This window comes from Taudactylus pleione, unplaced genomic scaffold, assembly GCF_031769625.1.
Source record: "Taudactylus pleione unplaced genomic scaffold, aTauple2 ptg000296l, whole genome shotgun sequence".
NCBI classification, from domain to species: Eukaryota; Metazoa; Chordata; class Amphibia; order Anura; family Myobatrachidae; genus Taudactylus; species Taudactylus pleione.
This window is the reverse complement of record NW_028284698.1, coordinates 2425569-2440780: the sequence shown is the minus strand read 5'-3', so window position 1 is coordinate 2440780 and position 15212 is coordinate 2425569. Positions and strand designations below refer to the sequence as shown.

General features: G+C 42.5%; 1 protein-coding gene across 1 annotated transcript in view; it reads left to right on the top strand.

Annotated features, from left to right (window-relative positions):
- Window positions 1-15212, top strand: part of RADX (RPA1 related single stranded DNA binding protein, X-linked) — a 51951-nt gene that overhangs the window by 19025 nt on the left and 17714 nt on the right. The window contains exons 3-4 of the mRNA XM_088482800.1: window positions 868-1060; window positions 14334-14442. Of these exons, the coding sequence (XP_088338926.1) occupies window positions 868-1060; window positions 14334-14442 (302 nt within the window). The remainder of the gene's footprint in view (window positions 1-867; window positions 1061-14333; window positions 14443-15212) is intronic.

Here is a 15212-nt window from a genome sequence, read left to right as displayed (position 1 = left end):
GAAGCGCTGCATAGTATGTAGGCCATAGATAAATAAAGGTTCCTAAATAAATAATAATCAATAGAGCATTCAGTGGAAGTATTGTTGATGTCCGTAATTAATTATTGAATAGCCACAGCTAACTTGAATAAAAATTTTACCAGTTAAGTTCATAGGCTATTGCAGCTAGCATTCTAATAACAGGAACTTGGACCACATGATCATTAGTATTTCAATTAGATAGGTCTGTATTATTTATGTTGTATAACTGAAAATCTAGAACGTAAGATAAGATGATGCACTCTTAATAATGCAAGGAGCACTTTCCCTTTATTATGTGTAGCCCGTCATTAGGATTGTAATAGCACATCTGCAAACGTGCTGTAGTGTTCAGTTGTCCGCACAAATACAAGGAGAGATTCGTGGGTAGAATAAGTGTAGCCAGTGTGATTTACTCCTGTCCCCCTCACAAACATTCAAAAAAGCAGTATATATAAAAAAAAGTTTATTATGCTATGTAGGTTTACCGTAACGTTTCTGCTATAGAATACTTACAAATGGATGATGTCACTAATATGCATGGACCTCTTTTATGGGTTCCTATGCACAAACAGACTATGGAGCAGATTCAATTATACGAGCTGCTGCCAGAAGCTCTCTCTGTGCACACGTCACCCCTTCTTAGGCTGCAAGCAGAAATCTGCCTGTGAAGACCTACAGTATATTGCAAAGCCACCGTAAGCCGTTCCGGCATCTAGTGAGCCCCAAAGTTTCATTTGACTCTAAAAACACAATGTAAATATAATGAACATAATGCATATTTTTAAATACCATTATATTGTGCGTGGTTCTATGGTTTTTCAATGTGAATTTCCTCCTTGTTTCTAGGCCTATTTTGAGGTAGCTGATCACTCTGGTATGATGTCTCTTGTTTTGTGGAATTCCCTCTGCCCGGAGTGGTACAATAGACTTCACATCGGAAACGTAATTTTGCTACAGCAGTATGCCGTGAAGAACAGCTATCCCAACCGGACACTTCCGACATCGGGGCATACGCAGGTGAAGAGACTGCCTTTTCTTGGTAAAGTATTTCTGAAATGTTGTGTTTTGCCTTAATTGATTATGCTGTGTATTCTATTGCAGTGTAATGTCCTACTGCAAAACGAAGTACACAGTTTGTGGCATATACCCAAACCAAATTGTCAAGATTCACTATTTTTAATATAAAACAACTACATGTATAATACTTATTTCCTAACCCAGTTCTCTGTGACAGGCACTTACTGCTGATCATAATGTGTATCAAAACCATTACAAAATATGAACAATTGTGCCCTTTTGGAAATTGTAATATCTCACCCACTATGTTTAGTGGCTTTCAGGAGCTAATTAAACACACAAGGCACACACAGAGTACTAGACAAGTGGAGCAGCTTTAATCACAACATCCAGTGAACAAGAAGTATAGGCACTTACAGGTTAAGTATAAGCTCCACCCACCCCCTCCAGGGGCAAATGCAGGATTTTTAAGGGGGGGATTTCTGGTGTGTGTGTGCGTGTGTGTGTGTGTGTAAAATATATATATATACACAGTACTTTGCAAAAGTTTTAGGCAGCTGTTGAAAAAATGCTGCAAAGTTAGAATGCTTTAAAAAATAGAAGTGTTATGTTAATAGTTTATTTTTATCAATTAACAAAATACAAAGTGAATGAACAGAAGAGAAATCTAAATCAAATCAATATTTGGTGTGACCACCCTTTGCCTTCAAAGCAGGATCAATTCTTTACCTCTAATAGGTACACTTGCACACAGTTTTTGAAGGAACTCGGCAGGGAGGTTGTTCCAAACATCTTGGAGAACTAATCACAGATCTTCTGTGGATGTAGGCTTGCTCAATTCCTTCTGTCTCTTCATGTAATCCCAGACAGACTTGATAATGTTGAGATCATGGTTCTGTGGGGGCCGCATCATCACTTCTAGGACGACTCCTTGTTCTTCTTTATGGTGAAGATAGTTCTTAATGACATTTGGCTGTATGTTTGGGGTCGTTGTCCTGCTGCAGTATACATTTGAAGCCAATTAGACGCCTCCCTGATGGTATTGCATGATGGATAAGTACCTGCCTGTATTTCTCAGCATTGAGGACAGCATTGATCCTGACCAAATCCCAAACTCCATTTGCTGAAATGCAGCCCCAAACCTGCAAAGAACCTCCACCATGCTTCACTGTTGCCTGCAGACACTCATTATTGTGCAGCTCTCCAGCCCTTCGGTGAAAAAACTGCCGACTGTTTACAGCCAAATTTTTAAAATTTTGACTCATTAGTCCAGAGCACCTGCTGCCACTTTTCTTCACCACAGTTCCTATATTTTAGTGCATAATTGAGTTGCTTGGACTTGTTTCCACGTTGAAGGTATGGGAACAGTAACCCACTGGTTTCTGCCAATTCTGAGCCGGAGAGCGGTACAAATATAATATTATTTATATATATATATTTATATAATATATATATATGCGCACAAACACACACCTTGCTGCAGGTTGTATATGTGGACGGGACCAGGCACCATGTCACCCCGCTCCCCGTCTTGATGCGTGGGTCAATTGGGAGGGGCCAGGGCCAAATGACGCTCTTCTAATGGAATGTTATCATATTGGCTCCGCCTCCTCCCCATTGATCTGAGGGTCTTATTGACATGGTGCTTGATCTCCGCTCTGTCAGGGAGCTTATACTTAACCTGTTAGTGTCTATATTCCTGTGCCAGCCACTCTACCCATAGTCAAGACTACAGTGTCTCCCAGAAGGAAGGGATTTTATGGTAAGTACAAAAATAAAATTTTCTTCAGGATCCATAAGGCTCCACAGGGAGACAATGAGGTGTAGGTGGTACTTGGAAGACCGGACACCAACAGCAAAGCTTTTTTCTATCCCAGGATGCTCCGGTCCTTCCCCTATACCCCGCCCACAGCCTGAAGGCAACTCTGTTTAGTTGGTGTCCGGCAGCAATGTTAGGACAGCAGGGCTACTGTTAAGCATCCCAAGCTTTATTTTTATGATTTATTTTAATTTTCATCACCCGTCCGCAGCGCCGCGTCTCCAGCCCTCGGCTAGGTACTCTTGGCGAGGCTCCGGGGGAACCTAGCTAGCAGGGCTCCTCAGTCCCCAGACTGCAGCTGGGACTCAAGGGGACAGGTAAGACGAGTCCCCGTCTATGCACAGACTTACCTCCGGTCTCAGGAGACAGACCGGAGGCGCTGATGTGGACACCGGTTCATCCAGGGCTCCACTAGACCACCAGGGTCTAACCTATATTGGTGCAGTGAACACAGCTAAGGCCAGGGACCCGTGGTTGATTTCGGCATTGGGGAGAAGGGCCTCTCCCTGCGGCCCCTCCCCCAGCTCAGGGAGCCATTCCACTGCGGTATTGCTGCTCCTCCCTCACCTTCCGCCCTCTCTGAGACTCACGGCAGCCATTTTCTGCAACAGCCTCAGGTCTCCGGGAATGCTGGGTCCAGTCTCCCTGTATCCCAGGATCCCAGATGCCAGGTTATACAGCGCTATTTCCTACCAGCCACTACGGTCTGTGTAGTTGAATTTAGTGCCCACTGCAGTTATATTGTATGTGACTTGTTCTAGCGCTGTTGTCTGTTTATTTTCCTCAACTGTCAGCTTATACCTTTCCCTTCCTTTCATTATAACCCTGGAATACTGAGGTATAGGAGGTTCATTGTACCTCACATCTACCTATATTTGTGAGGGCTATCACATACTGTATATCTGTGTTGCGCACTACACTGAGCCATATTGTACATATATCTGGGTTCTTCATGCACTGAGCCAGATTGTGTGCTACATTATCCTTGCAGCTATGTCTAGCAAAGGCAAGAATAACAAGCAGCGTCCTGCTCCCACTCTGGTGTCTTGCAAGTCCTGTTTAGCAGGCTTCGCTTCAGATGATCTCATTCATGATGGTCAATATGCAACCTGTTATACGGCACCTGGCCCATCAGCCCCTGCATCCTCTCCTCAGGACCCCCCCTGGGCTTCTTTTTCACAGGTGTTGGCAAAAATTGCGGACCACCTAGCGGTCCCTGTGGTAGCTCCCCCTATGGGATGGCCACAGCAGGTACTCCCTGCAAAACCTTTGCCTCCCCCATGGGTAGACGTACTTTCTACCTCAGTGCAGAGCCTTGCGGCTACCTCTACAGCCTTTCAACAAATGCTACAAAAGGAAAAACCCTTACCTAGTAAACCTACTAAGGCCCTCATTCAGAGCCGCTCGCTATTTGCGGTCGTTCGTTTTCTAAACAGGGGTGGCTATTCAAATGAACCGTTCGCACTTTGCAGTCTGTTCACGCCTCTAAGTCTGAACGAGCGAGCAAAACATGCGAACGTAAATTTGAAAAATACGCCCCCTAGCCGCTCGCACCATACGTCATGTCCGCTATTTATTAGATTAATCGAGTACATCGAACAGCATCTGAACTGCTCGCTATTCTTGTGGTTGGTTTTTTCAACCACTATTTTGCGAGCAGTTCTGAGTTAAAAAAAACCAAGTGACGTGGTCAATGACGCTGCTGGATTAATTATGCACTCCCTTAAAACGCCCGTTTTGACCTTTAAGCACGCCTGCGAACGGATCTCCACTCCCCGTTTTCAAGCACCTTCCCCTGTTACCACCCACATACTCCTCATTCTGTCACTCAAAATAGCAGGCATTCGCTATTTTGCGAGCACATGAATTTAGGCCGCACTGACTGGTTCGCGCATGCGTATAACGATCCGTACGCATGCGCAGTTGGGCAAACATCGCTCGGAGCGAACGAGCTGCCGCTTACGAGTGGCTCTGAATCAGGCCCTAAGTGTGCTGTGTTATCTTCCCAGTCCACCCAGCTATCAGATTCTGAGTTATGATCTGGAGCGGCAGAAGAGGCAGACCTCTCTCACTCTGACTCCCCTTTGGGAGAGGTGGGGCCCCTCTCTAACTTGAATATATCTGCACTTGTGAGAGCTGTAAAATCTATTCTTCAAATAGAAGAGGCAGAACCCACTCCTAGGGCAAAAGAGCCACTATTTAAGCGACAGAAGATAGTTTTGCCAGCGTTTTCTCACTCTGATCAGCTATCTGATCTTATGTGTGAAGCATGGAATATGCCAAGTAAAAGGTTTCAGCTGCCTAAATGCTTAATTTCCTTTTACCCTCTTCCAGCTACTGATTGCGCTAAATGAGAAGTTCCCCCTGCAATGGATTCCCACGTGACACGCCTAGTTAAGAACGCTACCTTACCTATCCATACTACAACCTCCATAAAGAAGACTATGGATAGAAGGATTGAAGCTTGCCTAAAGTCTATATACTCTCTTACAGGAGCTATTACACGTCCTGCCAGGGCAACGGGCTGGGTGGCAAAAGCCATTGAGAGTTGGGCAGAGGTGTGAAGATACATTTCCCTCTGATGCTTAGAGGGAACAGCTGTCCTACATATCTTGCATTAGAGATGCAGCCTCCTATTTAGGAAAGGCGGCTTTGAAGACTAGTCTCCTAGCTTCCAAGGCATCTGCTACTTCCGTGGTAGCCCGCCGTATTGTTTGGCTTCGCTCATGGAAGGCAGATTCGGACTCTAAAAAGGCTTTGGAGTCTCTGCCTTATTCTGGGGAGATCCTGTTTGGCCCAGAATTGGACAAGATTGTGACTACCTTGGCAGCTACCAAAATGACGTTCTTGCCCTCTTCATCTACTACGAAGCCTCAGATGTCATCGTTTCAGTCCTTTCATCCCCAAGGAAAAGCTAAAGGTCAGTCCTTTCCACGGCAGTCGGCATCCCCTAAGGCCTCCAAGCCTAGGACCAAACAGACCTGGGCTACTAGACGTCCACCTACCAAATCTGAGAACAAGCCTTCAGCCTGATGGGATGGGCCTCTCCCTGACTCCCCCGACTTCTTCAGTTCACCCAGTTCTGGAGTCCGACCACCTCAGATGCCTGGGTAAAAGAAGTGTTCTGCCATGGTTGCGTCCTCTCATTCCTGAGGTGGCCCCCCAGCAGTTATTTTGCACAGGGCCTCCATCGGACCCAAGCAAAGCCCTGCTCCTCCAGAAGGCCATTCAGTCCTTACTGCTCTCGGGGTTAATAATTCTGGTCCCCCCATCACAGCGAGGAAAGGACTATTATTTTGCTCTTTTCTTCAGCCTCAAGTCTCTGAACAAGTTTATCAGGGTGCCCAGATTTCTTATGAATTCACTACGCTCTATTGTCCTGGCTATGGAGCCTGGGGACTTTATGGTGTCTCTGGACATTCAGGACTCTTACCTACATGTACCTATAGCACCTTCTCATCAGCAGTATCTCCGGTTTGCTGTCCTACAGCAACATTACCAATTCAAGCACTGCCTTTTGGGCTTTCTACAGCTCCTCTGGTTTTTACCAAGATCATGGCAGTTCTGGAAGTTAGCTTCGTTGTCTGGGGATCAGACTGCTCCCATACTTGGACGATTTCTTGCTCTTAGCAAGCTTCCAGTGTATGGGGCCAGGACGAGGGACCCCGACGCAGCCTTCGTGGATGCATTATCTGTGTGGTGGACCTTCCATTTTGCATACCTCTTTACTCCAGTCTCCCTTCTGCCTCGGGTTCTTTGGAAGTTCAAGCAAGAGGGGGGCACGGTTCTGTTGGTAGCTCCAGCTTGGCCCAGACGCCATTGGTACTCCGATCTTCAAAGTCTCTCCATAAACATTCCTCTCCAACTTCCTCTACGACCAGACCTGTTGTCTCAGGGTCCCTGTCTACATCCGGACCTGGCTCATCTGTCTTTAACGGCTTGGCTCTTGAGGCATCCCTTCTAAGGTCTAAAAGGTTTTCTAGCTCTGTGGTCCAGACCATGCTCAGAGCGCATAAACCGGCCTCTGCCAGGATTTATCACTGGGAGTGGCATACATATTTCCAGTGGTGGACTACTAGAAACTAGGACACTCAGGTTTTTAGGGTTTCTAGAATCCTTGCTAGTTTCAAGCTGGATTGGATCTTGGACTTTGCCTAGCCTCTCTGAAAGTGCACGTCTCTGCTCTGTGCATCTGGTTCCAACGCAGAATTGCTCCTCTACCGGATGTTCACACCTTCCTGCAAGGTATTCTACGTATGCAACCTCCCTTTGACCCTCCTGTGGCTCAGTGGGATTTGTCAGTGGTTCTCCATGCACTTCAGGAACCTCCATTCGAACCCCTGGATTCAGTAGATATCAAATGGCTCACTGTGAATACTCTGTTTCTTCTGGCTATAGCATCTGCCCGTAGGGTTTCGGATTTAGGGGCGCTTTTCGGATTTGGTCTCGTTTCCACCTTAATGAGGAAATTGTGGTTCCGGCCTTTTAATCACCAGACCTCTCGGCAGGTGAGGCATCTTTGGATGTGGTCCGTGCTCTGAAGATCTACGTGGACTGTACTAGATCCATCAGGAAATCGGACTCCCTCTTTGTCCTATATGGATTCCATAAGAAGGGGGGATGGCCAGCTATCAAACAGACCCTGGCCAGTATCTGCTCATTCTACTCACTCTGTGGGCAGCCTGCCGTGGAGTGTCTGCCGAACAGCTATGCAAGGCGGCCATGTAGTCTTCTGTCCACACCTTTCTTAGGTTCTATGCCTTTGATACATTTGCCTCTCAGGATGCTTCCTTCAGGCGACAGCTTCTCCTCTCAGCTCAGGAGCATCCCTGCCCTTGAACAACTGCTTTGGGACATCCTTATTGTCTCCCTGTGGAACCCTATTGACCCTGAAGAAAAGGAGAGTTATGTTAAAACTTACCCTTGTTAACTCTTTCTTCGAAGTCCATAGGGTCCACAGAGCACCCACCTTGACGCGCCTGGCTTATATGGGTTTCTTCTCTTGGTCACTTGTTTACTTCTCTGTGTGAGAGTGTGATTCTCCAGTGTACCAGTCTTCATTCTCTCCTATCCTGCTCCTGCCTTGGGCTTGTTAACAAAACTGAGTTGCCTTCAGGCTGTGGGCGGGGTATAGGGGAAAGGATCGATGCATCCTGGGATAAAAAAAAGCTTTGCTGTTGGTGTCCGGTCCTCCAAGAACCACCTACACCCTGTGGACCCTATGGACTTCGAAGAAAGAGAGTTAACAAGAGTAAGTTTCACCATAACTCTCCTTTTTATTTTATTTATTTTTTTTACTTTATTTTTTAATGTTGACCAAAGCAAAAAACATTGGAAGAAAACAACACAGTAGTAGACAATCCGCAAAAATAGAGCAGTAAGAAAATAGCCAATATTACAGCTAATGAAGAATGGGACATACAACAGCAGACCATTATTAAAATGACAACTAATATGCATGTCAGAGGAAGAGAGCAAAAGACTTAAAGGAGCAACATAACATGGAGTGAGGAAAGCTGAGAACCCATAGGTGTAGGGCCACTGATGGAGTGACAACTTGTTGATGCCAGGAAATAGCACTGGATACTAAGGAGTCAACATAGTGAGATAAGAGAACCTGGTGAAATTAAAACAAAAGATGTCAGTCAAAAGGGAGAGAAGTATTGGGAACAGAGTGCCACAGACCCCAAACCTGCAGGAATTTGGTCGACCTGTTATTCAGGAACGCTGTGATTTTTCTTATCTCGACCAGATGCATTATTTTGGATACGACTAAGCTCAGGGAGGGGTTTGAGGACGTTTCCAGTGGGAGATGATCAAGCATCTAGATGCATTAAGAATCTGAACCACAAGGTTTTCTGCAGTATTATCTAGACCCTCAAGTGGAAGTCCCAAAAGGGTTCTTGACAGTGATATGTACTACCTTGCTGATGAGATCTGCAATTGTGTCCCAAAATACTGCCATTTTGGGACAGTACCACCAAATATGGAGGAAGCAACCCAAGTCCTTCCGTCTCTCCAACAATTGTGGGAGACAAACCCAAATATCCTGTACAGCCTGGAGGGAACACGGTACCATTAGTAAAATACACCTGCAAAGTATTTCACCTTTTTAAACTTTACTTATCAGTACAGATTCTTTGTGAAAACGGTACCCTGTAATATTTTTAGTTACAATGGCAATTATCATCATTATGGACTCATTGTTTTACCCTAGGACGTATACCACAATTCTGTTTTGGCTACTTGATTTATATAGATCTGTTATTGAGAGATTAATATTTTCAAATAAATGATCTGCACTTTGTATGCATTTTGTTTATTTTATGGGTATAAATTATTTGTGGCTATGGGGTATATTTACTAAAGTGTGGATTTATAGAAGGGGAGATGTTGCCCCTAGCAACCAATCAGATTCTACTTCTCATTTATCTAGTACCTTCTAGAAGATAATAAATAGAATCTGTTTGCTATGGGCAACATATCCACTTCTATAAACCCGCAATTTTGTAAATATACCCCTCAGTGTTTTGTAGCGATAATACAGAAAGTTTTTTTTTTTTTTTTTTAATGGTTCCACCGTTTGGACAAATGCTTGATTAATCCACCTGTTTAGAATCATAGTGAGACTGTGAAATGTATGTCATATTGTAACAGATCCTTTCTCATACATTAAGCACTGATTCAGACTGTGTATATTTAGGTCTCGCATTCTTCAAATGAGCAACCACCAAATCTTCCATTTGACTAACTTATGGGAATTCATTTCAAGATTTTTAGAATGTGTTAGAGATTACTAAGATGTTCATGGACTCAGTTATTCCAATGACAAGTATCCTACAAATCAGTGGTTTCCTACTCAAGTCCTCAAGTGGCACTAACAGGTCATGTCAGTAAATGTATTTTACTGGGTCAGTAATTATCCCACATGCTTCCACAGACAGAAATTCTCAAAAAAATTACCTGTTAGGAAAACTTGAGGGCTGAATTTGAAAATCGCTGCTAAATTGAAATTGCGTTTATTTGGTTTTTGTTAAATTAGGGGAAAAAAATGTCAAGAACCAGAATGAAAAGATAGCCCTGTCCAAGTGAGCTTGCAATCTAATGGTGCGTACACACGGTACGATATTTATGAACGATATCATTCAACGATAAATCGTTCATATCGGTCATTTTTATACAGCGAGCGACCAGTGAATGTCCAACGATGCGCGTTCCTGCATATAACGATGTCTATGGTCATTTGAACATGCAGGCCAACTTGGATGATTTCATCACGATTTGCATATTAAGAGATGTGGCAGGATGACTTCACTGAAAGATGCCTATCATAGATATCTTTCAGTTTGTACACCCAATATCGTTTGTCCTGCACTACAAAAAGGTTCAAGGGAAATCGTTCAGAGATATCGTTGGTTGTGCAGATCGTACCGTGTGTACCCAGCTTAAGAGGAGTGGGCGCCAATTGATACATAATGCAACCAGTGCAGTGTAGATGGGAAAAGTATATGTCTACTGTAAGGCCAAAAGCATTGTCAGCCACTATACTATTATTAAAAAGCCATTTGCGGCTGGTTTTTCCATGCAGCTACCAGTGTTGTGGTATAGTTAGAGGAGAAATGGAGGGAGGTGGGTATATGAAAGATGAACCAGTCACTGCAGAAATGTCAGATTGCTGGCAACAATGACTGTCCTTTACCCTTTTTCCTGAAATACATTTAACAATATGAAGCTCATATATCCAGCTTGTTGTTTTTTTTTCTTGCTAAACAGTGTCTCACATCCTAAAAAACATTAGGGCTGGCTCTGCAGTGATGATTCAGTTTACATTTAAATGCATAAAGGAACTAAACACATGGTGCTAACTGGTAACCCTTCTGCATCATCCATACGTACTAGACTTGTATCATAATGACCCTTTTCTCATCTTGCAATGCCACTTATCGCAGTGATGCAGGATATCTTGGTGCAACTAAAACTCTCCGGAGAGGTGTTACAGAAACTCGCCCCTCTGGTAATCTCTGTCCCTCTGTATAGCATGAGCACCATGCTGATGCCATAAGCAATTGTTAACAAGTGGCCCTGTTGCATTTGCACAAGATTTTAAGAAAATGTGAGCTGTTACTGTTGGCTGGTTTGCATATGAGTGAACAGCTGTGATCAGCAGTGTAAGTAAGCATGAAGCCATCCTCAGATGGCATTGTGTGTTATGTGTCACTTGATAAGTTGCCAGAACGCTTCATCTCCATAGCTGCTTATGGTTGCACTATTATTTAAGAGAAAGCAAAGGTGCCGCTCTCAAAGGACTGCTTTTTAATACATATGGAGAAGTGGTAATAATCCCATTTTTAGTCTCAGACTATGAGCTTTCAAAGCTTAATACATCTTCCCCTTGCTGTGTGAAACCTTAAGCCAATGAAAACCAGTTTATCAGGAGTATATCAAGGAAAGGGACGTTTGGTGTACACCTTCATTGCAGCTGTCACCCAGTGATCTTCTAATGCAGACATTCTCTCTGTGAGTTGCATGGCATCCTATGTTCCTGAACTATTGCTTGCTGACAAGTATATAGGATTTGTTTCTGTTTTCCTGCATAAACCTAGCAAATTACTTGTCAGAGCCTGATGGATGAGTCAGGGACCTTATTACAAGGAGGGGGCAGGCTGTAAACCGCCAGGGTGAGACGCTCACATGGCGGCTAATATGATATGTCGCCTAGATCTGTCTAAAGTCATATTTTCAGCTATCAAAATTGCATTTTCATAGTAGTCTTCCTCCTATCATTGAATTATTTATAATGAAAACCAGAATGCATGGTTTACACACCAGCATTAATAAGTGCAATTGCTTTTACTTTTTGCCGTTTCCCAAGATTTCTTCTTAGCCACAGTAGTTGATATTGTTCTGCAGTGGTGTCAGATAGCCTGTTTGCTTTTAATCTCACATTAGGAGTCACTGTAATAGTGTAATTCTACAAAAACATGCTTTACATTTTCTTTAAACTGTCTGACTTTTCTGCTTTAATCTATATATGCATCGCAGTGCTCATGGTAATGACACACTGGCTGCATAGGAGCAGCAGACAATATTAAGGGTTCTATTCAATTACAATTGAATTGCATTTGTAATTATATTCCAAACCCTCTTTGCATTTTCACAGCAAATTTGTGCTTTCTTTATGTGCAGGGGAAAAGGTAGGCACAATCTTATTTTACGGTAAATAAAAAAGTTGGGACGCAGTGCAGAACCTCTGGTACACCCCTGCCAACTAATAATCTTGCACTTGGAGGGCTATAACTATCATCATTTGGCCAATATAGACATGTAATTTTTCAGGTTAATGTTTCTAAAAAGCTCAGTAATGGTTTAAATGATGTGGGACAGGTATGTAAGACATGTTGTAGTGATGGGAGAATGATTTTCAAACTTGTAGATGGGACCTAAAAGTGGTTTTTTACAGACTTGTATAAAACACTGAAAAATAACTTTACAGTATTTTGGGGTACAGAAAAATGTCTGTAAAGACTTTAATTTGCATAAAAACACTTGCTGCCTATTATCTTTACACCATTGATTAAAAAGCACAAAAAACCAGGTGTATGACACCTTTTAAGAACCTCCAGTACTTTCCTTATGGCCACTAACACCCTTCTGTATGGTCCTGCTATCTTAATTGACACTTTTTTTGGTCCAGTATCATTTCCCCACTTTTTCATGCTCCTCTCTGCAGTCGCTTTTTGTAGATGTGTGTCCCATGATTTGCACTTCTAATTGGAACTTGCATTTTCCTGGGTGCACGCCTTGCTGCAATGTATATGCAAATTTCATGATGCGAGGTTGCTTTTGCAAACTCTCATATAATGGAATTGAGTTAGTATAGAATCCATTGTGTTGGAATGCAGTTATGAGAGATTTCACTGGGGGAAGCTTCTGGTCAAGTAGTTTCCAAGTGGTCAGCTTTTATTATTGATTATTTATTTTACCCAATAAATATAGAAATACTGAGGTTCATTCTTAACCTGGCACACACCACTTGATGTCTGTTCCCAATGACGGAACATTATGATTTTACAATACATTGCGCTCGCCGTACACACTACACCATCCGATGTGCGACGAAGCAATGTATCATTCCATGCTGCATTCATTGCATCATCCCATCTGCTGTGCATAACAGCAAATGGGACGATGCAATGAATGACCTTTTGCGAACGACGGATCGGCCAAGCACACTGCGTAATCCATACAGTATATTGTTCTGATCCGCAACGGAACGATTTATAGTATGATGGATCGTATAATGTGTACCCAGTTTTAAGTTATTGAGAGTTTAGTGCATATGATTTTGAATGGACATTGCAGAGTTTTTTTTGTTTTTTTTTCTTGTCTTCTTGCCTTTTGCTTTGCGATTAAATTAGTAGAGAAGGGTAATGGCTCCAAAGTCTGTGACAGCATATGATAACTTGCAGTTGATGTGTATCTATCACTTGCAAGTGTATCTGTCACATGCAGAAACAAAGAGTTAATGTTCTGCTCTCTAAAAAATATTGGTCCTCTGCTTGGAGACGTCCTTGTGATGTCACTGTGACATCACAGGATTTCTTCATCCCACAAAGCCTTCATTTTGAATTGGTGTAATAGTTACTGTTGGTTCTACAAAATATTTTTTTGTCTTTCAGATTTTTATATAAACACCACACTTTGTGATATATGCATGATCACATATACGAGGGTGGATTCAAAAGTCTGTGTCCTGGTCATGAATAACAGAGAAATTTAAGTTCAAATGGCACTTATTTTTCGACATAGTCTCCATTTACTTCAATACACTTCTCCCATCAGTGCTCCAATCTTTTGATTCAGTTCAGGAAAAAGTCTGGTGATTGGTCCTCAACCTAGTCCTGTACAGCAGTCATGACATCATCATCAGACGCAAAAGTTTTCTCACTAATGTGTTCCTTGAGCTTGAGTGTGATTTCATTAGGTGTCATCTTCATTTGCAAAGATATAACGACTGCTCGAATTTCCATTTTCTTCATTTTTCAGTATTCTCCATTTTCCCAATTTTGGTGATTTTCCCAATTTTTAGTGATGATGTTCTGTTTATTATTCAATATCTACAAAAAAATAAAAGAAGAATTGTGCTGTAATTTTCCAGTGTTCTACTAAGACCTCTAGTACATACATAAAGAAAATCAGTACGTGGTGACATCTACCACTATGTCAGGACACAGACTTTTGGATCCACCCTTGTATATTCTATATAGCCATTCAGTCTGGGTCATTGCATTAAGCTGTTTGTGAACTTTAGGCAAATATATATGAACATTTTAGGTAAGTGGCATTTAAAAAAAAAAACAAAGTAATAATTTTCAACTTGGTCTTGCTGAAACAAATCTATCTAGAAGTTGCATATTCTGTACATTAAAATAAAACATTTCTATATCTTTTTTTTTTTTATTAATTTTTTTTACAGAAATAAGTTTGAATGCCAGAGATCCTCCATCCAAGATTTCCATCCTCCAAGACAAGGATGTGAAGCCTGAGTGGAACTTGCCAGCCGTGAAATATCAATTTATCACAAGGTGCTGAGTCATCTGTTAAATCCTATGTAATTTCCCTCACAAATGTTACTTGTGACGCACCATGTCTATTTATTATTGTTGTTATTATTATTAGACTGGGCTTGCAGGTGCAGTGTGCATGTGTGACCCTAATAGGGTGGTAATGCAGTTAGTTGTTGTCCACTACTGATTGCTGGTATTGCAGATGAGTTGAGCATCTCTTAGCATCCCCAAGAAGATTTAGATGAGTTGAGCATCTCTTAGCATCCCCAAGAAGATTTATACATTTTCTGTTTATTATATTTCCTATAGCCATGATGAGCAGCGATAGAAAATATGTATTTGCCGGCCTGTTTTATACATAGGCTTCTATTTGTTCACCTGTGTAGACATAAAAGAGTAATTCACCTGGCTTGTGATGCAGCTATCCTTGTTTAATAATCAGTCTCCTAGCTGGCGCTGTCACAAGTAGTGAAGCAGTATAGTAGGAAGTAGCGAGGTCACCTTGCAGCCTGGGTTTAGCAGTGAGACCGGATAATGGTGTAGAGCAGGACTACTGATCATCTGGTCAGGTAGCAGCACTCGGCATGTGCGGTATGCGCTATGAGCATCGTTTTGTTGGTTGAATGTTATGTCATATGTGTGCGCCTATTTCTTTCTGTCTTTGTGGGTTTTTGAAATGGTCAATTTAGCTTTTTTAATTTTATATGTATGAGTAGTGGGGTGGTGATATGGAGTAATTATCGCAGTATAATATGTGATTATGTGGGGGATCGTATTTATCACATAGT